Here is a 24,554-nt window from a genome sequence, read left to right on the forward strand (position 1 = left end):
CAACTCTACAAGAATCGTTAGGTGTACAAAACAGCAAACGATACCATTTTTTGAGATATGGTCCTAGTCGACATTACTATAAGTTTTTAATTTTTAGTTTTATGAATATAAAAATCATATGAAATAATGGTGTAATAAATTTTAAAGTTAGTCATACTTATACTAATCATGTCAATTTGGAAATATCAATTTGGAAAATTGACAATTGAAAACTTAAAAAAAAAAAAAAAAACTTTTTTCTAATTTTCATATTTTAGTTTTTGATTTTCAAAAATACTGAAAAATCGAAATAAGAAATAATAACAGACGAACCCTTAATTGTAATTTGTGAATAGAACTTCTAGAATTATAGTCAAACTTACTAAATTTACCCTAACTTATCTTAATTTTGGTGAAAAGAACATAGTAGTAGTTAGTTTCTCATTTCTCAATCATGAAGTTGACAATTCAATCCTCATCAATAAACCAAACTCATTTTCAACTACTCAATATTTTCCTTGGGAGAGTTGCTAGACAAGAACATATAAATATAATAGCCTTTCCCATTTTTTATTTTTTGTAGATTAGATTCCTCTCCTCGAAAAGTGCAAGTCTTCCAAATTCATTAAAAACCAAATACAAAAATATATTTAAAGAAACATAGGTCTCCAAAAATAAAATAAAAAAAAGGGTTTTGGAATATACTAATAGTAGAATACTTCCAACACTACTCTCAAGTCTCACACCTGCATTTACTCTGTTTATGCTCTGTTTTTCCTCTGTTCTTCAAAAGCCAAAGTTTTCTTACTAAATTATTTGACATATAACAAAAACCAAACACAGCATTAAAAAGCTAAATATTACACCCTTTACTCTTCTCTCCCCCTTTTTTCTTCCTTTTCTTTCTCTATTGTCTCTTTCATCATACTCTCTCCCTTACCACTTTGTCCCCCCACATCTGTCCTCTTCTTCTTTCTCTCTCCTCCTTTGAATCTCTTTATAAGTATCTCACTACGCTCTGTTTGGCTCACTCACACATACCCACAAAAAAAATTTATCATGGATGTAAGTTTCATTTTCCTTCTTTTTGGTATTAAAACTTATATGGGTGATTAAATTAAGTTAAGGTTTTTATTGTTTTTGGTTCTAAAGTTATATGGGTGTGATTAAATAAAGTTAAGGTTTTGTTTGGTATGACAGGAATATAGGTGGAATTATCATGTACCAGCATTTGGAAGTTGGGATTATGAAGATGGAAATCTTCCTTATACACAGTGTTTTGAGAGTGCAAGACAAACTGGTTTTGGTCGTTTTGGTGGTTATTCTGAAGCTGATGTTGAACATAGAGATTTATATGTTGCTGGTGATTTGTATCAAAATGATATTGTTACTCCTGCTGTTATTCTTGTTCCTCGTCGAAGTAGGGTATGTTATCTTAGCCTCATTATTTTTTTTATTTGTTTAGCTAATGCCGCGATAGTTGGTCTATAAAAATACCGTCTTATCTTACTATTTGAGTTCAGTAACTTGAAAAGTAGCGTAAATAAATAATGACCTCTTTATGGAGTACTTCCTCCGTTTCATATTACTCGCTACACTTCTCAATTCACGGACTCTTAAGCAAATTTTTGAAGAAGATAGAGGTAGAGACTAAAAAGATAAGGAATACATGTTAGAGGAGAGATAGTAAGAGTTTATTGCCCAAAAAGAAACTGTAGCAAGTAATATAAAACTTGCCACAATAGAGAGTGTAGCGAGTAATATTATGAAACAATAGAGAGTATAGCGAGTAATATTATGAAACGGAGGAAGTATATGTTGATATGTTGTTCCTCTGATCTGAAATCATCTTGATATTCAAATTGTGTTTTTTTTGGTGTTAAAGAATAATTAAGCGAAGTGATGTAAATAAGATTGGATCCTGATATTCAAATTGTTATGTTACTGAATATACTGATCCAAGTTTTGAGAATGCCGTTACTTAAATTTAAATACTCCTATTAATTATGTTAGCCCCACTCTCTGCATGCCACCACTATTTCCCATTAAAAGCATCACCAAAAGAAATTTAAAACATTCTTTTGGTTTTCCAAATAAGAAAAGAATACTTATTAACTTGGAAAAAGATTTTGATAAATGAAAAAAACTAGTAATTGTAAAGAAAGACATCAACTAACAACATTTTGTTATTTTTAGTACATTTTTGTTGATGGAGTTAATTTTACTACTATTAAACATAGCTATACTATATTGCATAAAGTTGCAATGTAGAGTAGTACATGACAAGATCAATGGAGTGTGACCATGGTTTTTTGGGCCAAAATTTCTTGATTATTGGCTCCATTATCTATAGTGTGTCCATTACGATTTACGATGTTCATGATACATCCGGATATACTTTAGTTAAGTTCGAGTAATTTTTGTTATTGACATATTATGGTGTAGTGACAAAAGAATCAATAATTAGGTATGTAGTGACATAAACCATGTTTTTAAAGTTATGGATTAAAGGTGTGCAACATGCCTAAATGATGATGATTTTGGTTGAATAAATCCTAATAATGTTTGTTGAGTAGTAATCTTTGATTATCTTCACTTAACTTTTTTGATAGTTGATGATGACAAATGTTGGTGAATTTTTTGGTAATTGGTTTAAAGCAGAGAAAAGGAGAATCAGGCTACTCAAATGTCAAAGGAGTGAAAAAACAGCAACAAATTATGCAAAAGCAAGATTGGGGAGGATATTCATATGACATAAAGGAACCTCCAAGTCCAATTCTCTCTCCTCCTAAATCCAAGTCTAAGCCTGTTGATGAAGACTTGTACAAAATTCCTCCTGAATACCTCCATGTCAAACCTAAAAGGGTATATTTATTTTTTCACTTTATTATCCATTTTTTCCTCCTTTTTCTTTTTTTAATTTCTAACAAAAAATTTAGCCTTTAATTCTTTTTACAAAAGATTAAAAATTTAGCTTTTAATTCTTTTTACAAAGGATTAAAAATTTAGTCTTTAATTCTTTTTACAAAAGATGAAAAAGGAAAAAAAAACCCTCTTTTTTTTGCCTTTTATTCTTTTCTAATACAATATTTTTATTGTCTTTTATTTTGCAGAAGAAGAGATTAGGGCTTTTTTCAAGCTGTTTGCTGCCTGCTTGTGCTTAATCTTTGGAGCTAGAGATAATGATGGTTTAATACTTTGATTAGTTAGTATATTAGTGTTACAAGCCTATGGAATTATTAGAAGAGAAATTTTAATATTTTCATTGAAATGTTATTAAGAGAATTAAATATGTTGGCTTGTAAGCTAATTAAGTGAGAAACAATGGACTATTCAAAAAAAAAAAAGTGAGAAACAATGGTTTGAGCGAGAGATGTTTTCATATATGTATACATGGATGGGATGTAATATTTTTCTTCCAATTAGGCTTTTGTAAAAAGAAAAAAAAGTTGTTGAACAATGAAAAATATTATGGGTGGTTATGATTTATGTCTTTTGTATAAATTTTAATTTGTGGTAAGTTTACTTTTATTTATTTTTTAATTTTTTTTTCCCGGTAATTAAGTAGCCAAGTAGGCTCAGGAGATTGGAAAGTGGGGATTTATACTCACAAGCAAATATCCACACAAACACCTTAAGTTTGGAGTTGATGAGAATCAAACTCCCGATCATGAAGTTAGGAGGTGGGAGCTCTAATCATTGGGCTCCTACATAATTCTCTTAAAAAAAAAAAAAAAGTTCATGGTTAGTTTACTTTCCCAATGGTAAGTTGGAGCTTTTCAAAAAGAAGTCACATAGCCTCCTTTTCTCTTTCATACCTTTTTTTTTTTTCAATACCCTCACGAGATATAATATATATATATATATATATATATATATATATATATATATATATATATATTTGCTATGTTTATTGAATGAGTTAGCTAATTTGGGAGTCTTGGCAATTGAACTTTTCATGGAAAAAATTGCAAGGAAAGATGAAAGGATATTGCTTGTAAAGTATTGCAACTTGAGATATTGGAATGGTGACTTTTGCCTTTAGCTTTATGTCTTTTGAGCAATTCCTCTGTGTGATAATGGAAATTAATTTGGAAGATAACCTTACAAAGCGAAACAGAAATTTCTTCTCTTTCTCAAGGTGGGCAAAAGAGGTTTTTGCATAAACATGTATACATATAACATATATGTGAATACAAACTATTACGTGCACCTAGGAATGGCAACAGGTCAAATTTTACAAATTCTATATCCGACGCATTTTTATTCGGATTGGATCAAATTTGAATTTTAATATTAATTTATTGGACTATTTTTGCCTAATATTGAGTCGGACTCCTACTATTTATCACTTAAGATCACAAAAATCAATGTTTCTATAATATAACTATACTATATATTACTTGTTTTACAATAAAATTAATATAATTATCATATAGATTTTGTCTATAAGTTGAAAAGGTGACATTAGTAATCGAGTTCACATCGGTTCATATCTAGGCTCGACCTCCTATATGATTTGGATCACTCACATTTTCAGATTCGAATCAGATTATTTTGGTCGGGTCATGTTGGACTCTTGTCGAATCCGAAGTGAATTGTCATCTCTACTTATGCGGTTACATGAATCTAATTGTCAATAAAAAAAATATCACGTTCTTAGTACCTCATGTATGCACATGGCCTTTGCACAAATACTACATTTAGTGTCGGGCGTATATACATCTATATATGTTACATCTCTTGTTTTCGTCTCCAACTTGATAAGTAGGTTATCATTTCCGAATGGGAGAAATTATGCTTACGTACACTTCATGTTAGAAAAAAGCAAAAAAAAAAAAAATTGAGCCGGATCAGGCAGTGGTCCCCACACCCATGCCTGATCATGGATACACTCGTCCCATGCAAAATCTTTTTCCAAACATCCCACGATTTTTGTTTCAATCATAATAAAAGCCCAATTTAAGATTACCTTCACAATCTTAAATCTCACTCATGGTTAATGGTGGTGCTCTAGATAGCTTATGGTATAGACATATCACATATATTGTACTATATTATTACTAGCAAATGGAATTCAGTACCACTCAATAAAAGCTAGATTAATAATTAAAACCACTATGTAATTTTCTGCTTGAAAAAGAAAATTTTGACGTGATAATGAATCCTCACCATGCATACCTAAAGAGATTTGTTATTGGAAATTGTAGTGCAAAGTTAAGAGTTTCAATCAGAAAGAGACTTGTTCATCCCTTTTAATTTGTTTTAAACTTTATCTTTTCATCTAAAGAAGTGCACGGTGCACCCATATGTTTAGTTAGAGGCCATTTAAAGCAAAAGGTTTGTTGTAAATTTATTTTTCTTTTCCATTTCTTCTTCTTAAAGTGGAGCTTAAGTGTTGGTTAAAGCACATATAGTGAAGAAAGGACCCCTCTTTTCTTTTGATGGAAAATTTCTCATATTCATTAATCATTTATAGACCCTGCAACACAATAGGGGAGATGTTCTCTTTAGGCCACATTTTGAATGTTATGATCTGCCACCAGATACAAATGACTATCTATAATTCTATTACTATTCTTCAAGATGAATATTCTAACCATTATTATGGCTCATGACATAATCTATCATCTTTTGAGCCCATTAATCATTGACAATGCTTTTTTTAAGATAAGATGAATGTCTCTTGATGAAAGAAGCACGTCCAACCAACTAAACTAGGCCAACCTTGACCATATTTCATAGACAATACATGAAACGTAGTTTGGTCATTTCTCGATGCAGCCCAGCATCCAGATGATCATTATCGGAACATCTAGTAGCTGCTAACAAATAGTGGTAACAGTAAAGTTCCGTGCCAATTCAAAAGTTATATTTCCAACAGATACAACAGAATGGAACTCATCTGGGTAGCAGAAAACTATTTCTTTTAAAGATTCAGTGTCACATCATAACAGAAACTACTTGTCTTACAGTAGGGTAAAAGATCACCCAAGTTTTATTGCTGTCTCTACGACATAAATCAACACTTTCACTTACGTAATTCGATCAATATTAGCCAACTAAGGCAGATTTTACACTACTGAAAAATTATGGAATTGAAAATACATCTAGGACCTTCGCGACCAAAACTACATATACACATTATACAACATATCCCAAAATGGCAAATGCCAAAAAAATTCCTAAATACATACATAATAGAAAAAGCATCATGAAGCTTGTAAAGCTCTGACACGAGCATTCAACTCTCTTACTCGACTCCTCAGACGATCAGGATTACAGAAGAAATCAACAAAAATACGCCTTTGGAATTCTACCTCTGTTGCATGATGTTTGACAATCTACAGAAAAAAGGACTAGTAAGTCTTTCATATAAGATGGGTATAAGCAAATTATCTGCAAAAGAGAGAACAAGAGATATGAACCAGTGCCTACCACAATGACAAAATATATGCAAACCACTCTGCTTAAATTTCGTATGATTCTACTTACTATCATGAAATACATATGTAACCAATACCAATAAAGATACAGCCTCGTGCTGTTCAGACCACACCAACTAGGAAAAGAAATACGAGCTTGATTGGTGGTAGCCTCATCAGCATACTATGGGACTCCTGGTCTACTGCCAATCCTGCTCAAGGAATCACCACCCCAAAAATGTAGCGGAAGGTTCTAGAGAGTGATGCTCCTAGCGTATGCTGAGATGAACCAAGAATTTCGCTATTTCGATTTTGCTAGTCCTTAGGAACAACGTAACGGTAACAAAGGATAATTCAGAACAAGTCCAATCCAGGGGACAAATCAATAGCCCATAGGCTCTAACCGCTGAGTCAAGTAGGTCAAGCTGAGTCAAGTCAGAGAAAATAGACCCCTATACCTATAAGAGAAAGCCGCGTAACCACAGACGGGAATGTAAATAGAAAACGTGCGCCTGAGAAAGCCTCACGGCCTGGTTGTCGGCTAAAGTGGTTCACAATTCATATGCCTACTTTACCTACTTGACGTAGATCTCTCTGTCCTTCCAATCGACAATCGCTTTGCCACTGAAATGGCAAAACTTTCATTTTCAAACTTTCTTGATGGATAATCGGTTAGAACAAAGCCCAAAATAGCATAACCAGATAATTGTTTTACCAATGACGGATTTTGCACTACGGAATGGATCAAGGAACTAAAAACGTTTCCAATACCGATAGCAAGCCCTCGAGCCTCCTTTTCGCTGCGTTCCTCATAGAAGCCGCCGGGTTGACCCCGAAGGCCGAATTCTATGGTAGAGAATGCTGTAATAATAATTGGGCCATGAGAGACCTTTTTAAGTATTGCAAAAGAAAGGGCCTGCTGATAGAGCTGGGCGAGGCAGCGATACTAGTTATCAGGTCAGAGAAAGGCCTGGCCCGTAAGCTGGCCCCCTTTAAAACCCATTACTTAATCATGTTGTGTATACAAGAAAACTTCTGTTTGTTCGAAAAGCCGTCAATATACAAGTAAATACCTCAGAATAATATATGTCTAGTAATGGGAAACAATAACAAATGAAGAGATGGAGAAAATATAGTCATCATAATACTAAAGTTAAATACCTCGTTCTTCTTATAATGTTCAAAATTTACTTCCTCGATAGCAGCAGAAAGCCTTGAATTGATCTTTTCAATTTCATCAAGCTCCTTTGTCAATCGCTGTCAGAAGTAGCAGGGTTAAATCAAACATAATTATGCATACCAAAACTTCAGCTTACAAAACACTGCACAAGGCATGATATTTATTTATTGGGGTGGGAATAGACCTATATTCAGCTGAAAGAACAATAACACAGCTGCTTTATAAGGGCCTACTTGCACACCATGCATAGAGTTCACTTACTATATTCAGGGCAGCAAGAACAAACACAAAATTCACTAGTACAAAAGAACATTAATAAATAAGCTCACAGCGAATATAGACTTGCCACACAACCATTGAGTAAAGGAAGCAATATCAAGATGAAAAAAAAAACGAGAAAAGGGCCTAGCAATGGCCAACAGGGGTGGCAAAAGCTAACCCAACCTGATAACCTGAACTGAAATAAGCGGGTTTGGGTTGAGATTTTCGACATGTTTACATAAGTGGGTCAACCTAAACCCGGCCTGAAATTAAACGTGTTAGGTTAAGGTTGAAATTTTCAACCTGAAACCAACCTGAATTGACTTGAAAGATAAATGTCCAATTATTCGTATTATGGGCTTGCCCAATTATTTCAGCCCTAATAATAAAAAAGTCAAATATAATCTTGAAAGCCCTAAAGAGAAAGACACAGAATAGGATTGTAAGAAAACCTAATGACCTAAGTGACCTAATCCTAACTCACTGCTACTCTCCCTTGACATTTCCGCCATTCTCTTCTCTCTCTTCTCTCTAACATCTCTCAGTCTCTCTTCAATCTCTTAACAAAATCTGTTAAAGAAAATAAAATAATAAAAATAATTTCAAAACAAAATTCTTAATTCCTGACTTATTTCGGTTAGTAAAGTAGTTATTCAGTTTCTTCTTCCATTTTTTAAAACTTACATTTATTAGGTTTGGATTTCTGATTTTACTAATTCTTTTTTTTTGTTTTTCAATTGTGTTTCAGTTTGAGGCTCTGTGCAATTGTTTATCAGTTATCACTTTGAGTGACTTGAGGTAAATTAAGTTCTTGGAGTTAGGATCAAATTTTCAAAAATCATGTTACATGGGTCAGGTTCAGGTCAACCCGTTTAAAAATAGGTCAGCTTCGGTTGGAATTTCTGACCTATTTAGGTAAACAGGACAGATTCAGGTTCAGGGGTGCTGACTTGTTTATGTAAACTGGTCACCCGAACCCAACCCAACCCAATCCGAGCTGATTGCCTGCCCTTGTCATTGGCCAATAAGCAGCTGGGACTCTTGCGTGGCAAGTGTTCAGGTTGGCAAGTAAGAATGAAATAGTGAGATACCCTTGGTGTCAATACAGGTAGCGCTGTTGTTGACGAGGCAAAAAGCAGCTGCTGCAAATTCTGAATTAGAGTACACCTGAATAATAGGTTTGAAACACCTTAGAACAAATTAAAATTAATCCAGCATACTTCTCAAGTAAGCATTGCAGAATGATAGAAAATATTCACTCACAGCTCATTGATGCATCTATTCCGGTCCTCGATAAGCAGATTTTCTAGGTCAGATTGAAGACTCATCAAGTCTGACTGAAGGCTTGATATTTGCTGAACAATGCCAGGAGCTGAGACATATCTTGAGACACTAGCCTGGGCATCTGAAGAGGGTAGATAGAGTAGCAAACATGCACACAAATCGAAATAATTATAGACTTTGCCATTTTAAGAGGGGATTTATTGACAATTTGACACTAGGTGTAAGCTGCCTCACACCCAAGCAGTTAGATCAGCAGAGAGATTTATGTATAACACAAAAGCTTGAACGAGAGCATTAAATTACTTGAATATATGCTTAGAAGATCTCTAACACCATGCAAGAAATTGTCCCTGTCATCTACCGCCCCTTGTTCTTGAACCTCAGATACAGCTTGAGTCAGGGCTAGGCAACGACCCTGCCAGCAAAACAATATCATATCAAAAACATCCAACCTTTACTTACCCACTAAAATTAATGAGCAAATAGATCAAGTTTGTTATAATCAGATACAAGGACAACATAGCAATTTAGATGCATCCTTGCTAACCTAAAATGATCATCAAGTGTGGAAGGGAATCCACCAAACTGCCAGCAAAACACCAATGGCATACACAATCATTGGTACAACAGTCTCATTTCTTTGATAAAGGAAAAATAAAGTATTATATATTGCTCCAAATCAACAATACTCCCTCCATCTCATATAAAAGTATACAGTGGCAAATACTACAGAGAAGTATGCAGGCAGCTTGGTGTGAGGCCCAACTTTGGAAATAAAGTAGAGAGGAAAAACTTACGAATAAGGGAACATATACTTTATTAAGGGAGATTCATTTTTGGTACATGTATAATATAATATGGGATGGTGGTCGTAACTTAATCACTTTCTCCTTATGGGTGTCATAAATCATTGTACATTCATCTCCTTAATCATAGAAACATTTCAAGTTCCCAAACAAGATTTATCAGGACCTAATTGTTAGAGTGGCATTAACCATCCCATTTAGACTGGACAGATGATTTGGTAGAGGTGTTCATTCTCATACTAGTCTTGAAATCATCAACCACAGATATGCGGAAACTATGTACTTCCTCCATTCTGAAATAAGTGAAATACTTCTCTCAAAAAGCTCACATATTAGAGAGAAGTGTTTCACTTATTTCAGAATGGAGGAAGCATTAATTATTCTCCAGTTTGTTTTTTTTTTTTTATGCTAATGAGGCAAAGCCAAACAAAGAAAAAACAAGAATTATTCTCCAGTTTGTCATAGCATGAACGTATAATATATTAATATGTAATTAAGATTGAATTTCAACAACATACCACTCGTCCTTTTGTTGCCAAGAGATATGACTGAAGTTCTGACTCGATGATTTTAAGCAATGAATATGCTCCAAGCATTGTTTTCTTTTCCAACTGGCATGCTATCTTTAGAAACTGATGCCTCGCAAGCTGGTTGATCAAATGATTAATGAACTGCCGATGATAAAAAGAACAAAAACCAAGTCAATGACACCAGCAACAACAGACAGTAACTTAATATGTCTGATAGAGCTGCACAATCCAAGCCATGATAAGAAAATAAAAACAAAAACGAAAGACAGCATGGTCATTTAAATACTAGCAGACTCTTCAAAATCCAACAGCTCCACCTTGATGTGCAGTCATCAAGAAAGACATTGGTTTCAATTGTAAAGTATAAAGTTTTGCTACACAAGCTAATTACTCTGATTAGGAAACATTACTGCTATACAAACAACTTTTCTCCCCACAAGTTCCTCATTAGTGGAAACACGAGGAAAACTATAATGTAGCAGCACCGAAGAGGGAAACAGATAGGATAGAGATGCTTGTGCATAGTTCTAAAAAAGCTGTGGACTCCTAAATTGACAATGACCATGGGAAGGACGCCCACGGATCTGATATTCCAGGATCCACACTAATCTCATAGTACATCAGTTCACTCAGGATGAGCTCTCAGCTTTAGCAAGACTGCAAGACAAGCTGGAACTTTTTATTTTAGACAGGTAAGTTAAGTCCCTTGCAAGAAATGGGGAAATCGGGGATCCCTCTTGCAAGGGGTGAGACTCAAACTCAAGACCTATGAGATTAGAGGTGATGCCAATACCACTAGGCTATTACCTGCTTTCTCAATAGAAAAGCTGGAATACCATACATTAAAAGAATAAAGTTGCAATAGTACGTAGAAACTGATTGAGGAAGAGGGCAATCCATAAAGCATTAAAGGAAAATATGTTACATTGTACATCAAAAAAATCTTTATACATGCTCCAATTGACTAGTTCCATTTTGCCATTTCTTTCTTTACAAAATAGTGCACATGTTTTATCCAACTTAACATCATTGATTTTATTAAGTTGCAAGGTTCAATACTTCAATTGCATACAGATGGATCCCCTTAACCCCAACCCAACCCCCGCAAAAAAAAAGAAAAGAGAGAAATTTATTTAATACAAACTTTCCTATGTTTCCAAATACACATACATCTGTAAGCATGCTTGCCAATGTATAACTTTGTCCATTAATATTTTAATTCTATGAGTGAAAATTATAAAAGTTTTTATTTTGAAAGTATATATCTACACTATCCTCACAAGATCTCGCATGACCATTTTTCCGTACATAGAAATCACAATAGACGGTCAAAGGAGAGTGTATGAATGTGCAAAAACAAAATTGTATAAAGTATTTAGAAAAGGAGGAAGTAGCAGACATGTGTGGCTGCCTTGCTAATCAGGAATTAGCAATCAGAACTATATATAGATCACAATTCATATCTCCTCTTTAAGTCCCAGACTGTATAGCTATAGGCAACAATTTGAGGTCTAAAAATGGAAAATTGATAGCTAAGGTTCCATAAATTTTCCAGCTTACCGCCTTCTGCCGATTAATATAGAACTCCTGACGCATTATTTTCAAATCATAGTCACCTGCAAAAGAAAGAAACCGTACATTCAACTAACTCAAGACACAGGTATTTACTAAAGTCTAAATTCAGGGCAGAGGAAACTCAGCTCAGCCATTAGTCAAGCATGAAACTAATATGTCCAAACTTTGTGTACCTTGCAAAATATATGTATCTTGCAGCTGAGCCAGTTCCCAACAAAGATCAGGTATAGTCTACAATTAGGAAGAGAAAATATAGGGGGAAAAAAAGTCAGGTACAGTCGTACAGATTGTAAAACCAATTTTACTAATGTAAAAAAGAAAAAGCAACATCAAAATAGAGAGAGCACAGACAAGTTTTAAGAATGCTAAAGAAAGAGGATGGAAGACAAAGTGAAAAAACTGGAGAGCACGCTCTATTGCAGCATGGAGCCATGGACTATACAATTAGCTTCAAATTCAGTTTTTTGAGATAAAGAGAGATTAAATTTATTTTCTCTCAAGTGTCATTCGTTAATTATTATAAACAGAAAAGGGGTTACAATTATAATCTATACTCAATTATAACAGCCTCTGTTTTCCTAATTCTCATGATACAGACAAGAAGCACTGCTCCAGAGTTTTGCTTAATCCTATTTCCAGGTGACTAAAGTATAGATAAAGTTATAATATCCCGAGACAAGTTATCTTGCTCATGTACTAAGGATTTACATCAGCATCAACCCAAAAGGTAGTGCAAAAGAGAAACAAGATATGCATGCAGGGAGGAGACAAACCTCAGACAAGAACTTCTCTTCTTTATGATGAAGATTTGAAAGTTCTCCCACCAACTCTGCATGTTTTCTCCTGTTCATTGCAAGTCGTTAATTAGCTCAATTAAAATCGAGCAAGCACCATAAAGAAATCACATCAAAGCTCACAACTTTGAAATGCATGAGACACCAACATGCTATGTGGGTGAGTGAAGTGGAAATTTTTAAGACATATTCAGCCAATTTGAGTACATAAATAAGGCTTTCCAAATTTAAATCCATACTGGGTTGCCAGCATCAGATCCATTTATTTACACATGAAAAAGGAACCACAAACTCCAAACCTGCTTTTATTAGGCTCTCTGTGACATCTATGGGATCCTAAAATTGTAACAATAGGCAGATTCGTCCCAAAGTCAACTCAAACCATAGCAAAATGTAGAAACTCATACCTAAGAGAATGGAGATCCATATGAATGTGAGCTTCATCAGAAGCAACTTGAGATTTGAGTGCCGTAAGAATTGCTTGCTGCTTAGCATTCTCTACTTGAGCCTCTACCCATTGCCTCTCACTTGTCCCGAATCTGCCAAACATTGAGAGGGTGATAGCTTGCAAGAGAAAGACCACAAAAGACATTTACAACCTATATTACCAAAACACTATATTTTCAGCTCAAGTACTCGTGTCAAGTCCTCAACTCTTGGACAAGGGTGTGGACTATTCGACACTTCATCTTAATCACGGAAAAACTTCGTACATAGCAATGTCCAGGACTTGGAGACATACTCAAAAATTTCTAATACCTGAATCCAAGTAAAATAAAGTAGAGACAAATCATAGCAATTCAATTACCATAGCACTAAAACAATTAAAATGCTTCTTATACTCCATCTTTTCCCACACGACGACAACCTATCTCAATGAAGAGCTTAAGACACTTATTGTGACATCTATACTCTAGGCTGTAGAAAATTGATCAAGAATGGGTCACCAAGTAGCATATCCCAAGCAAAACAATTATTAATGCCGTGATAATTGATAAATTGTGAAAGAAAAAGATACATACATGGAGCGAAGTCTTTGGAGCTCAGACACGCGTTCATGATGACAATTTTCTAGATCTGAAACACAAAGGGAAAAAACAGCATCCATACTGGTAAGAGTTGATTTACAAAGCAACAATAAATACATTTCCAACGTAATGTTCCATTTTGGCATAGATGTTAGCAATGCCCCCTATATCACTATCACTTTATTTTCCTACCGAAAGCAAGTACCAATCCAGATTAGCCATCATTGAAGGGGCATATTTATGAATACATGTTAATTTTTACTATCTTGAAAGAGAAACATAAGCCCTTATTTTGAGGAAGAGGTTCCAAAACTTTAAGAGGGAGTAGTACATAGGAATCTTAGATGCTAAAAGGAATTTTAAAAGATAGACATTGATTGACATTCCCAATTAATATAGCAATACAAACAAGAAAATAGCGAAGGTAAACAAAACCATAAGATAGTAAATCTTACAAAGTTACAACCTTAAGAGAAACCAGATGTCATAAAAAGAACTTCTCAACTTTAACAAGCAGAAGATGTATCAATGAGCGATAAAAACTTCGGACTTCAACAATTTCATTACACACAGAAAAACCCCCCATGCCATTAGCAAGAAGAAGATATATCAATGAGTGATAAAACTTCATGTATAAAGCAAGCAACATGAAGTAAAAATAGTCATCAAGTCACTCATGTTCAACTAGTCAGCACACAAATATTTTCCATATGAAGCAAGTGTCAAAGTCTCCAAGTATATAAACAATCATATAGTGTAACTGTGTAAGTTCAGTCACATGAGACATCTATAAAGACATCACATCTCTAGCAACAAAATCCAACCCCAATTCAAAATATATCTCAACAATGCCTCTTATACATGAAAAGGATTCAAAGAATAAAAAAAAAATGACAAGCTAGCAAGCAACACCATAAGACAAAAGTTTACCTCTTACTAAAACATTTGATATGTCATCCAAACTCACCCACGAACATTTAGCTTTTCCATCCTGAGCAACTAGCCGAAACGGAACCTATTCGCATTTATCCACCAACAGCACACAAATCAATGAGCCATGAACAAAGTGTGTCACTGCACTTGCGATGTAAATATAATAAGAGAAAAGATGTATAAATCAAATAGTAATCCAACTACACAAAGTAAATGAAACAAAGACCTTCACGGAAAAAAAAAATGCGATGCATACCGAGTCCAGATGTTTGGAAAACCACTGACTTAATTCCTTCGAACAAGCTGAATCACTTATCAAGTACTGATGAAAATCAGAGTAAGCTAAATATATGCCTTCATCTGCATGCACAAGACTTGAAAGTCAGTAGACCTTCAGAATCAACCACTTCAAAGCTACAGTCTAGATGACTTAACCTGCCTATGGTGGCTCTCCAATTATAGTCTTGCAAGTTGCACCATCAATCGACTAATGTGAAATTTACAAGGAGGTACTAGATGGTAAGTTATTAGAAGAGAACATTCATGTTACGGAAATAGTGATTTACTCTTTCTAGTTTAACCCTTGTTCCCTATTCTGTGATAACTGCTTGTGATCCTGTAAGAATCCCTAGAGCAATCTGATTACTAACCAAAAGAAAGGTTATCTCTATCCACACATGCAAAAGTAGCGAGATATCCTAGACGTATGTGAAAGCTATAGTTTGCTGTCAAATCAGAAGAATGTAAAGACATTGAAGGGAAATCTTCATTGATGCAAAATAAAAAGGTATGCCAGTAGTTTTTCTTAACTCTTTGAGTCACACTCCTCCCTCTACTTGCATATAAAGTTCAAATGCAGTCAACTTAGTAACCAACTGAATGTATTGATCATAATGTTCACTGTTCCACATCTTCCCTCCTGTAGACCATTGCACACCTACCTGTTCTGGACCCTTTACTTTTTCCCATCATAGGTGGGTACTCATATCCCAAGGACCAAGATTGCACAGATGATATGGCTTTTGGGTGAGAAACTGAGAATATACTGATCTTGAGCAATGTCAAACGTTAATTCCATCCCAATTTTACTATAATTGCGAGCCAAATATGGGCTGCGAATGTGAGCATGTATAATTATGTGCATATGAAATTTGATTAACATACACAAGATTCTGTTAATGATTTAAACTTTTAGGAAGTCAGAGAAAGTACCTTCAGGTAAAATGATAATAAAATAAAAAGAATGTCAAATTTTCAAAAAGAAAAAGACCTTTCTAAGAAACATCTACAGAGTGTAAGGAGGAATAAGAGCCCTGTGAGAATCAAATAAGATAAAGCTTAATAGATATATACCATCTCCAGAATGATAATGTGCCAACTCCTGTGAGGTTGAAGCAATCCTTCCAAGAACTGCATTCATCTAACAAGCAATGAAAAAACATAAGGAATTGCAAAAAATGTAAAGAAAACTAATACTGCATATGACTCGTCAAAAGTTTGAATTGTTGCAAGGAACCCCAAGTTTTGGTAAAAACAAGCAGGCTGCTTTTCCATTCGAAAACTAATACCAGAATGAATGGCAATACCTCCAAATTTCTAGCTGAAAGGCTATCTTCCACTGTATTAAGTTGTCCTGTAACAGAAGATGTTGCTACAACTCTTGCCCTTTTCCCTTGAATTAAAGATGAAGCCTGGCCAGTCAGCATATCAAATTGTGACTGGAGCTGGCTAAGCTGTCTCTGCAGCTCTAGGGCTTCAGCTTTGTATGCCATTGTTGCATCCCTAAACTTGCAGAGTAAATCAATTACGGATTCATAGAGAAAGCATAGTTCTTTCTATTTTATGGATTCATAGAGAAAGCAAATTTCTTTCTCTTTTTAAAAAATTTAGAAAATAAAATACAACTGCACTCTATGTAGCTAATGATACCAGAAAAGTTCAGGGATCTATAACAATAAATTGTCAAAAAAATTTACATAACATTATCAGTAAATAATTAAGCATTTAGGCCTAGAGCTCCCAGGCAAATCTCTTTATGGAGCATGAAGTGCAACTGACAAAGAGCTTAGATGAATCCAAGGGAAGTCTGTGCAGAAAGAATATTAACCCACATTTATATCAGAACACAATATAAAATATACTTTCTACAGCAAGCTACTGAGCACTCACTAAGTGTGTAAATTTTCTGCTGATGATACGAAAAAGGTGCTTGCAATCCAAAGAATGGACTCAGTCACTCAAGCTATTTAACATTCCCACATAAAAGCTATTTTACACTGCCTCGTGGAACAGAAGAGAAGTTGAGTAGAAAAGTTCTTCACAAGTGAGTTCTATTACAGTAAAATCATACAACAGAAATCCTGCAATGTGTTTGTATTTTAGTAAAACAATTGGATACACCGCACTCCTCATGACACGTTTAGATTGACACATGTGCCATCATTCCACTGTGTATTAAGCAACTGCACTTTGTTTAGAACAAAGTCCAAATGCAAATAGAAAGAAGATAGCATCACATTTTAACCAATATAACTGCACATCATTTAGATTTCCATAATTCAAGAAAGGAGCAGGTCACCAACATATTCCATTTTGCCAGAGTTAAATAATATCATCAGATTACCATCAAATCCCCTTCCTTCCGAAAGGACGGTGCTCATAGAGCAAGAAAAAGAACTTCTAGTAATGTCAAAAAGTCAATGCACTTATAGATAAGCAACTACCAATCTACCACATTGGTTTCTTTCTTATCAACTTATATTTGCTTATCTGAACTTGTTAGGCACTTATTAGTCCTTATAAGACCTTATCTTGAACTTATAAGACCTTATTTTGTTAGTGTCAAACCTTATTTTTGCTAATTTGAACTTATTTGAAGTTATTAGACCTTTTAGTCGTTATCAAACCTTATTTGAACTTTATTTATCATATAGGACTAAAAATAAGGTGAACAAATCGGACCCATTACCTAATTTCCTTCATCCCTTCTTCAGCGCCAAAAACAGCCTCCTGATTGTCTCTCCTAGCGGAAAAGGCAGAAATGCTATCATAAGCAAAATCAAGATCCTCCCCCTGTAGATTTATTGTGAAAGGTGTCATCGAAATTACAGCGAATATCCAAAGTCAGTAAGATTTAAGTACATTCAAGAACTTCTCTCTTGACAAGTTCATTGTGTCTCAGCTCAGCAAAAGCACATGCTTATCCATTCAATTATACTGTAAGATGTAACACACGGCTCTTCAAAAAAGCAAATGACCTAATCTATAAAGTAAATTAGGCGTTGAAGTTGTTCAGTAACTACAAACAATAAACAATTAGATAGTTGCATAAAAGAAAAGGCATGATGATCATACCTCCAAAAACTTCCCTTCCTGTAGAAACTGCTCATACCTGGATAAGAAATTTGTGTTATAAAATTATTATGCAATAGGTAAACAAATGTCTTTCAACACCGAGAACATCATCCCCAAGAATGCTTAAATTATGAAGGTCAAAGAATTTCGCATTACTTCTATGACTTAATTAAGTACTACAGCACAAAGTAGAAACTGGATAGGCCCACTATTTTCTTTCCACTCGATCAGCAGGCCATGGCCAGGTCAGTGTGGAAATCCAGCCACGCTCCTCCCCTCCAAAAAAATTTCAGACTAGGACAAGCATTATTGGAATTTTCTGAGAGTCCATTCTTAACTATAAATCATCATGACGAAAGTTTCATATCATGGTCTGGTTTCAAGGTTAGTAGCTTCCAGAAGGAGATCCCAAAGTGCGTGTTTGGACTTTGAAACTGCTCGGCTGCACGCATGAGAAACACCCTTAACTCAGGATGGAGAAGATGAAAATAGCAGTCAATACCATTCATGAGGATAGAAGGAAGAAGGCTGATCATTAGAATAGAGGTGTGACATAACCTGCAAAGTTATAAAGTATGCTGTATAGCTTGATTAATGGTAATCTTTAATCTGAGACTTATTAAGTCATCATTCCCACTCCCAGATGTTTCTAGAAAAAATTTAATCCCCAAACTCAACAATGTGCAATATAAAGGAACCATAAGGAATGATACATCTAATACACCAAGCAGGCTGAAATAGATTCATCACAGACTAAGCAGCATAAGTCTCATATGACTACTTCTGCGTAAACTAGGACTACTAACTTGAACCTTATAAACACATTGGATTGAAAAGAGACATTAAATTTAGGTGCACCTAAAGTCCGAGTTCCTTGCTCTCTGACACAACTCTAATATAGAGCACAAATACACACAGACACTTCTACGCACATGCAAACTAAATAGAAGTATGCCAATTGCAAAGCATACAAGCATATGTACAGTAGATGGATGGTTTAATATCTAGAAGGAGCTGCAATAGAACTTATCAAGAAGTCTTTGTGGTAGAGAGACAGTTATCTAGCCAACAAGTCTTATATAAGTGTAAAGACCTATTCATTAAACTTGCAGAAAGGGCTGACATTTTAAGGGAGAAGAGTGGCACTAGATGGAAACTCAGAGCTTTACATGATTGGATCAAATTGCAAGTCACTATAACGGTTGCTGTACTAAAATCTATGAACATAGAACAATACATTTTATGTTATTTAACCATTGTCACAAAGTTCCATAGTCAGGTAGCAAAAACCTTCACATATAACGAGAAAATGAATTTCAGCCCAAGTAACTACTAATGTTAGATTGTTAGAAATACACAAACGGACATGGGTTATCAAAAGGAGGAGAGTTCAGAGTTTCAGACTACTTATTCTATCACAAAACCAATTGACAATAAGTGGGATAGCTCTTCAAGCATATAAGTTCATAAATTTCTTTCTTCTCCTCCAACTTGGGATAGTTCATCAATGCATACAGATGAATTCAACACTCCCCCTCACATATAACTGTCCTAGGATTAGAGCAAAGTAGAAAGAAGATATAGAGAAATCTAAAATACTATATTTAAACTTAAAATCCTTGATAGAGCTTGTTTTCATAAGAATAATTCGAGTTCCAACCGAACTCAAACTTGGTTCGATATAGCATGTTCCAACAATAAGCATACTGATATACTAACGAAGTTACTACACAGCAACATACTAGTATTGGATTTGGGCAATTTTGTGTTTACGGCTACCTTCTCTATGTAACTACATTGGAAATTTGGTCCTTAAAATAAAGGATACGTATTCCTGGCAAAAGTTTGACAGACATTGATTTTATAGAACCACGAGCCAAGAGGAGAACACAATTGAGTTTGAGTTTGGCCTATTTAGTATTCAAACTAAAATTTTAAACTCAAACTTGGCTCGTTAACAAAAGAACCAAGATTCGGTCAAACTAAATCCAAATGGTTCATCTGTATGTGTCCACCCCTAATTCTGGATAATGGGAAACGAAGTACCTTTTTATATATACAAGATGATTCTAACTCATCACATCATAACAGTTTCCAAGAACAAACATGAGTTAGCAAAAGTAGTAACACACTTCATAGGTTGTCTGTAACAACTTACAACCTCCAGCCAATGCAGCACATGTCTGGGCTATGCTCTGCTGCCGACCTAATTGACAGAGAAATGTCCAATATCTAAAAGACAACTATTCCCATATCCTGCTTGGTACGTGGTCATAAATTAACGAAGTGCTATCTTATTTGCTTATAGTTTCCGATAAATGTCTTTTGTAGGTATCCATGATGATACACATTCACTCATTCAGTAACATGGACATTCACAAAGAACACTTGGCATAAAACCACACAGGATTAACAAACCAATCTTTCCAAAGGCAGCTTTTATAGGTCCACATATCCGATTTTACAGCCGACTACAAAGAACACATTAGGTATAGAAACCACTGAGCTCAGAGATTGCTTAGTGTTCCCCATACTATTAAGCACAAACTCACTCCGATTTACCTCAATATATAACCGCAATCATGTCAATCAAAGCAAAATTCATAATATGATCCCTAAGTACGACACTAAATTAACTAAAATTATCCAATCTTAATCCTAAAACTATCAAATAAATGCCAAAATTCACGAAAAATTCACCGAAACAATGACAATTGAACTCATTCGCTTAACCTATAATCAAAAACCCTAAAACAGAGAGAAATTGTATAATGATGAATAAATAAAGAATTGAAAAAAGAGACGTAACTGAGAAATCTCTGAAGGAGAGAGAACATTAGAAGGGCGAAGATTAGAGCAAAGCCAATCGAGAATTGGTCGAGCGTCGTCGTATTGAAAAGGCCATTCAAAGCTATCTTTGTCCAGTTTCTCGTGACCTTCGAACCCTAGCTCCCCTAACAATCCACATAATTTTGCTCCACTCATCTTTAATTTTTCTGCAATTATTCAACTAATTCGAGAAATTACTCCGTTTTTCAGTTTATCAGATCCAAATTTCGAAGCATTTTATTTATCATCCGATCAATCGAACAGAGACTAAAGAAGTGAGTGTTGAATGTTTTTCAGGAGTTATGGTTTCGAAAAATTTAAATGGAGAGAGAGGGGAGATCTGGGAGAACAGTGGAGGGAGAGTGGCGCTTTTGGTAGAATGGATTGGGCTTCAACTTTGTTTTACGAAATGGAGAACAGCTTTTTTTTCTCTCTCTCTCTCATGGGCTTTGCTTCCACTCCTTTTACAAATTTTGGTTGAGAATGGTGTAGTCGCTTAGAGTTACTAATCTTATATGCACGTGATGTAGGTAAAAGCTTAGAGTTACTAATCTTATATGCACGTGATGTAGGTAAAAGTCGGAGAAGGCGTCTTAATCGATTTGCAGACAATGCCCCTTGTGAGTAGGAGGAAAATGGTAAGGGAAAATCCCTACTGTCAAAGTGACTCTAGTGGAATTTGATCCCACAACCTCAAGGTTTTGATGTGAGATACAAACCAAACCACTAGACTAAGTGCTACTTAATACTTTATACTTATAAGGTAACATGTCATATTAACTTTATACACTTTTCTACCTCATATGTCTACCACCTGGTAGTGAAGGATAACCTGGTGGTTAAAGCTTCCTTCCCGGTTCCTGGGGGTTTTGGAATCGATTCTGACCCTTAGCAAGTTGGGATCCCCTTTATTCTCCCCAACTTATCAAGGTTTCTCCTTACCTTATTAAAAAAAATGTCTACCACCTATTTTGTTAATCTACCAAAAAGCTTTTATCCCTCATATTTTTCTCTCCCATCTAATATTTTATTGGTTCTTTTAGATTTCCGAAAATCACATATGATTTGTTGTACTTCTCTCATGCTTTGTTAAGAATTTGTCTCGGTTCCTTCCTACAGTGAGTTGTAACAATTTTTTGTAAACGAAGGGAGTATCTAATAACCTCAAGTAAAAGGTATTGAAAATTGTTTATTAAAGTTCCACTAAAGATAAAATTGACATCATTTATACTATCCCTGTTCCTTTTTAATCATTAGACTTACACTTTCTACACATGCCGATTTACTACTTTGAGCATTTATATCTCTGATTTTGTATTTGTAAAAAAAAAATATAAAAAGTCGATATTCTAAAAGTACATATCGAGACAAATCAAACAAGACCCCACATGACTATATTTTCTCTTAACCATAAATCACAAATGAGATAAAGAAAAAGTTGTGAATAGTGTCAAAAGTGAAAGTGTAACTATTAAAAACGGACGGAAATAGTATTTAACAGCTATTATATTCGTGTGCTTATGTAACGAAATTTATTAATCAAATAATATTTTTATTATTTTTAAAATTAATTTAATTTAATAATTATGTCGATGAGGATGTTTTAGTTTTTTTTTTTACATAGACGCCAAACTCCTAAAGAGTTGGCTTATAATAGAGATAATAGAAATATCGTTTATCCAAATAGTACTTCATAATGTAGCAACTTTTTATTTTTTAAAAAAATTAAAAAAATAATGGTTTAAAATAACCACTAATTATTAGGATAGGGTCTGACTAACGTCTTTGGGTTAGTTCGTTTTCTAGCTTTTCTTTTGATTTAAGGGTTCTTTTCATTCGATTCTAGGTTTCGGGCCATAAACTAGTATTCAAAACTTGTTTTTAGATTGTTTTTGTACTCAATTTCGAATTGGATCACATTTTGTCCACCATTTATTGGATGAAGCGTTGTCTTCCAACTCGAGTGGGGGATATTTCAGAAACTAAAAGCGTGACAATTGCTCCAACATTACAATATTAATGTAGTTATTATCCGATGGTATATATCTAATCTTGACTAGTAGAGTTCATTCATCCTACACCAGGGTATACTCTGTGCATGGTGCACCTGAGACTATTGTTCATTTAAAACTTTTTTTTTTGTACTTTTTACTCATTTAGATAATTTCAAATGAGCAATGAGCAAAAAAATAGGCTTGAGTGTATCATGTTCACGGTAGACCCGAGTGTATGATAAATTTATTGTTTACTATCAACCCCTGTATTCAATTTTGTAAAAATTAATCAAGAAAAGTACTCCGATATGTATAGGATTTGACGGTTTGTCAACTTCACTTTATGAGTTGTGATAATGAAAACCGTCATAAAGTATTATTTTATTTAGTAAACCAGTCCTCTTAATTCCATTATTAATTATGTATTTGATCTAGAAGGTAAGTCCGCAAGTAAGAAAATTTTGGTGAATATATATACTTCAACTAACTCATTTGTAAGTTGTGACTCTTTTTGTCTCAAAGTCAAGAGGTTAGCCCACACCCCCAACTCTTTCCCAAAATTTTGTTCAATTAGGGAATTAAGCAGCTTTTAGCTTCTCATTTTGAAAAACAATCATTCATATGAGGACACATATTATTTATGATAAGGATAATGGATTTTATAATCCAAGCCTCATAAATATAATAGATTATTAGAGTCCTAGTGCCACTAAACGACCAAATGGATTAACCTCACGTTGGGCAACAGTGAAGATGCCACGATCAACGACCAGTATTATTTTTATGGCACATACACAAGTATAATATCCAGTCAATTAATTACATTTTATAATTGTGTGTGCTGTACGCCTGTACTACAATAATATTGGAACCTTTGTAGTCAGTCGAAATACTAGAGATATTATAAAGAAACTAAATAGCTATGCAGCTTGTGCTAGTCTCGAATTAGTCTGCTACGTTGCACATTCGTACGATAACACTCTTAATTAGGTCTATAAATACCCCTCCAAAAAAAGTCTATTAAAATCAATAAATTAATACAAAGACTAGACCTCATCAAATCAGCCCAACCCAGCCCGGCCCAATTTTTTTGCGGGTTTGGCAGATTTTTTGGCCCGTGGCCCGGCCCGATTTTTAAAATTTGGATTGGGCTTTTGCAAGTCAGAAACGACTTTTTAGTCTTTTTTTTTTTGCCCGAAAACCCCGTTCATTTTGGCCTGAAATTTAACTCGGCCCGACCAATGTGGTAATTTTTTTTAGCCGCGGCGCATGATCACCTCCAACAAAGACCATAGAAACAAAACATATCCAAAACTTTTCTTTTAAAGTAGCTAAAAGTTATGTTATTATATCGATACATTTATATATGTATATAGTGTCATGTATCCATCGTATTTATACAAAATCCATTTTTTTCAACTTATTTTGGATTATTTGTACTTAAATGAACTTCATTAGTTCTTATCTTACTTATTTAATCTTATTCGTCATAATCTAAACTTGTCAAACCTTATTTTGTTAGTGTATCAAATTGTATATCTACTTTTTTTTTTTTTTTTTTTTGAGGGGAAAGCCAGCTAGA

At 34.5% G+C, this 24,554-nt stretch overlaps 2 protein-coding genes across 3 annotated transcripts; one reads left to right on the forward strand and one right to left on the reverse strand.

Moving 5' to 3' along the window:
• Positions 1–826: 826 nt before the first annotated feature.
• LOC104894421 (hypothetical protein) lies at positions 827–3,241 on the forward strand. Of its 2 annotated transcripts, none has more exons than XM_010680642.4 (4): positions 827–1,044; positions 1,180–1,404; positions 2,638–2,844; positions 3,093–3,241. In XM_010680642.4, the coding sequence occupies exons 1-4, from the start codon at positions 1,039–1,041 to the stop codon at positions 3,141–3,143; spliced, it is 489 nt and encodes a 162-aa protein (XP_010678944.1). In that variant the 5' UTR covers positions 827–1,038; the 3' UTR covers positions 3,144–3,241. The 2 variants fall into 2 exon arrangements, with proteins under 2 accessions (XP_010678944.1, XP_010678945.1); XM_010680643.4 differs by having other exon boundaries at positions 837–1,044; positions 2,641–2,844.
• Positions 3,242–5,902: 2,661 nt separating this feature from the next.
• On the reverse strand, positions 5,903–21,398 carry LOC104894422 (AUGMIN subunit 3). The gene is made up of 18 exons (XM_010680644.4): positions 20,959–21,398; positions 18,150–18,186; positions 17,764–17,867; positions 16,382–16,577; positions 16,149–16,215; positions 15,052–15,155; positions 14,793–14,877; positions 13,857–13,911; positions 13,242–13,373; positions 12,814–12,883; positions 12,214–12,271; positions 12,026–12,081; positions 10,454–10,606; positions 9,433–9,544; positions 9,109–9,250; positions 8,937–9,012; positions 7,566–7,661; positions 5,903–6,323 (listed from the first exon to the last, which is right to left on the reverse strand). The coding sequence occupies exons 1-18, from the start codon at positions 21,132–21,134 to the stop codon at positions 6,192–6,194; spliced, it is 1,851 nt and encodes a 616-aa protein (XP_010678946.2). The 5' UTR covers positions 21,135–21,398; the 3' UTR covers positions 5,903–6,191.
• Positions 21,399–24,554: the final 3,156 nt, after the last annotated feature.

Source organism: Beta vulgaris, chromosome 5, assembly GCF_026745355.1.
Source record: "Beta vulgaris subsp. vulgaris cultivar EL10 chromosome 5, EL10.2, whole genome shotgun sequence".
NCBI lineage: Eukaryota > Viridiplantae > Streptophyta > Magnoliopsida > Caryophyllales > Amaranthaceae > Beta > Beta vulgaris.

Bases quoted from the DNA above. Each gene is read 5' to 3' on its own strand.
- LOC104894421 (XM_010680642.4), top strand. The intron at 1,405-2,637 runs GTATGTTATCTT...ATTGGTTTAAAG, and splicing joins TTGTTCCTCGTCGAAGTAGG to CAGAGAAAAGGAGAATCAGG. The intron at 2,845-3,092 runs GTATATTTATTT...TTTATTTTGCAG, and splicing joins TCCATGTCAAACCTAAAAGG to AAGAAGAGATTAGGGCTTTT.
- LOC104894422 (XM_010680644.4), bottom strand. From the start codon at position 21,134: ATGAGTGGAGCAAAATTATGTGGATTGTTAGGGGAGCTAGGGTTCGAA. The intron at 13,912-14,792 runs GTAAACTTTTGT...TTTGTGTTTCAG, and splicing joins ATCAAATGTTTTAGTAAGAG to ATCTAGAAAATTGTCATCAT. The intron at 9,013-9,108 runs GTGAGTGAATAT...CCTATTATTCAG, and splicing joins AATAGATGCATCAATGAGCT to GTGTACTCTAATTCAGAATT.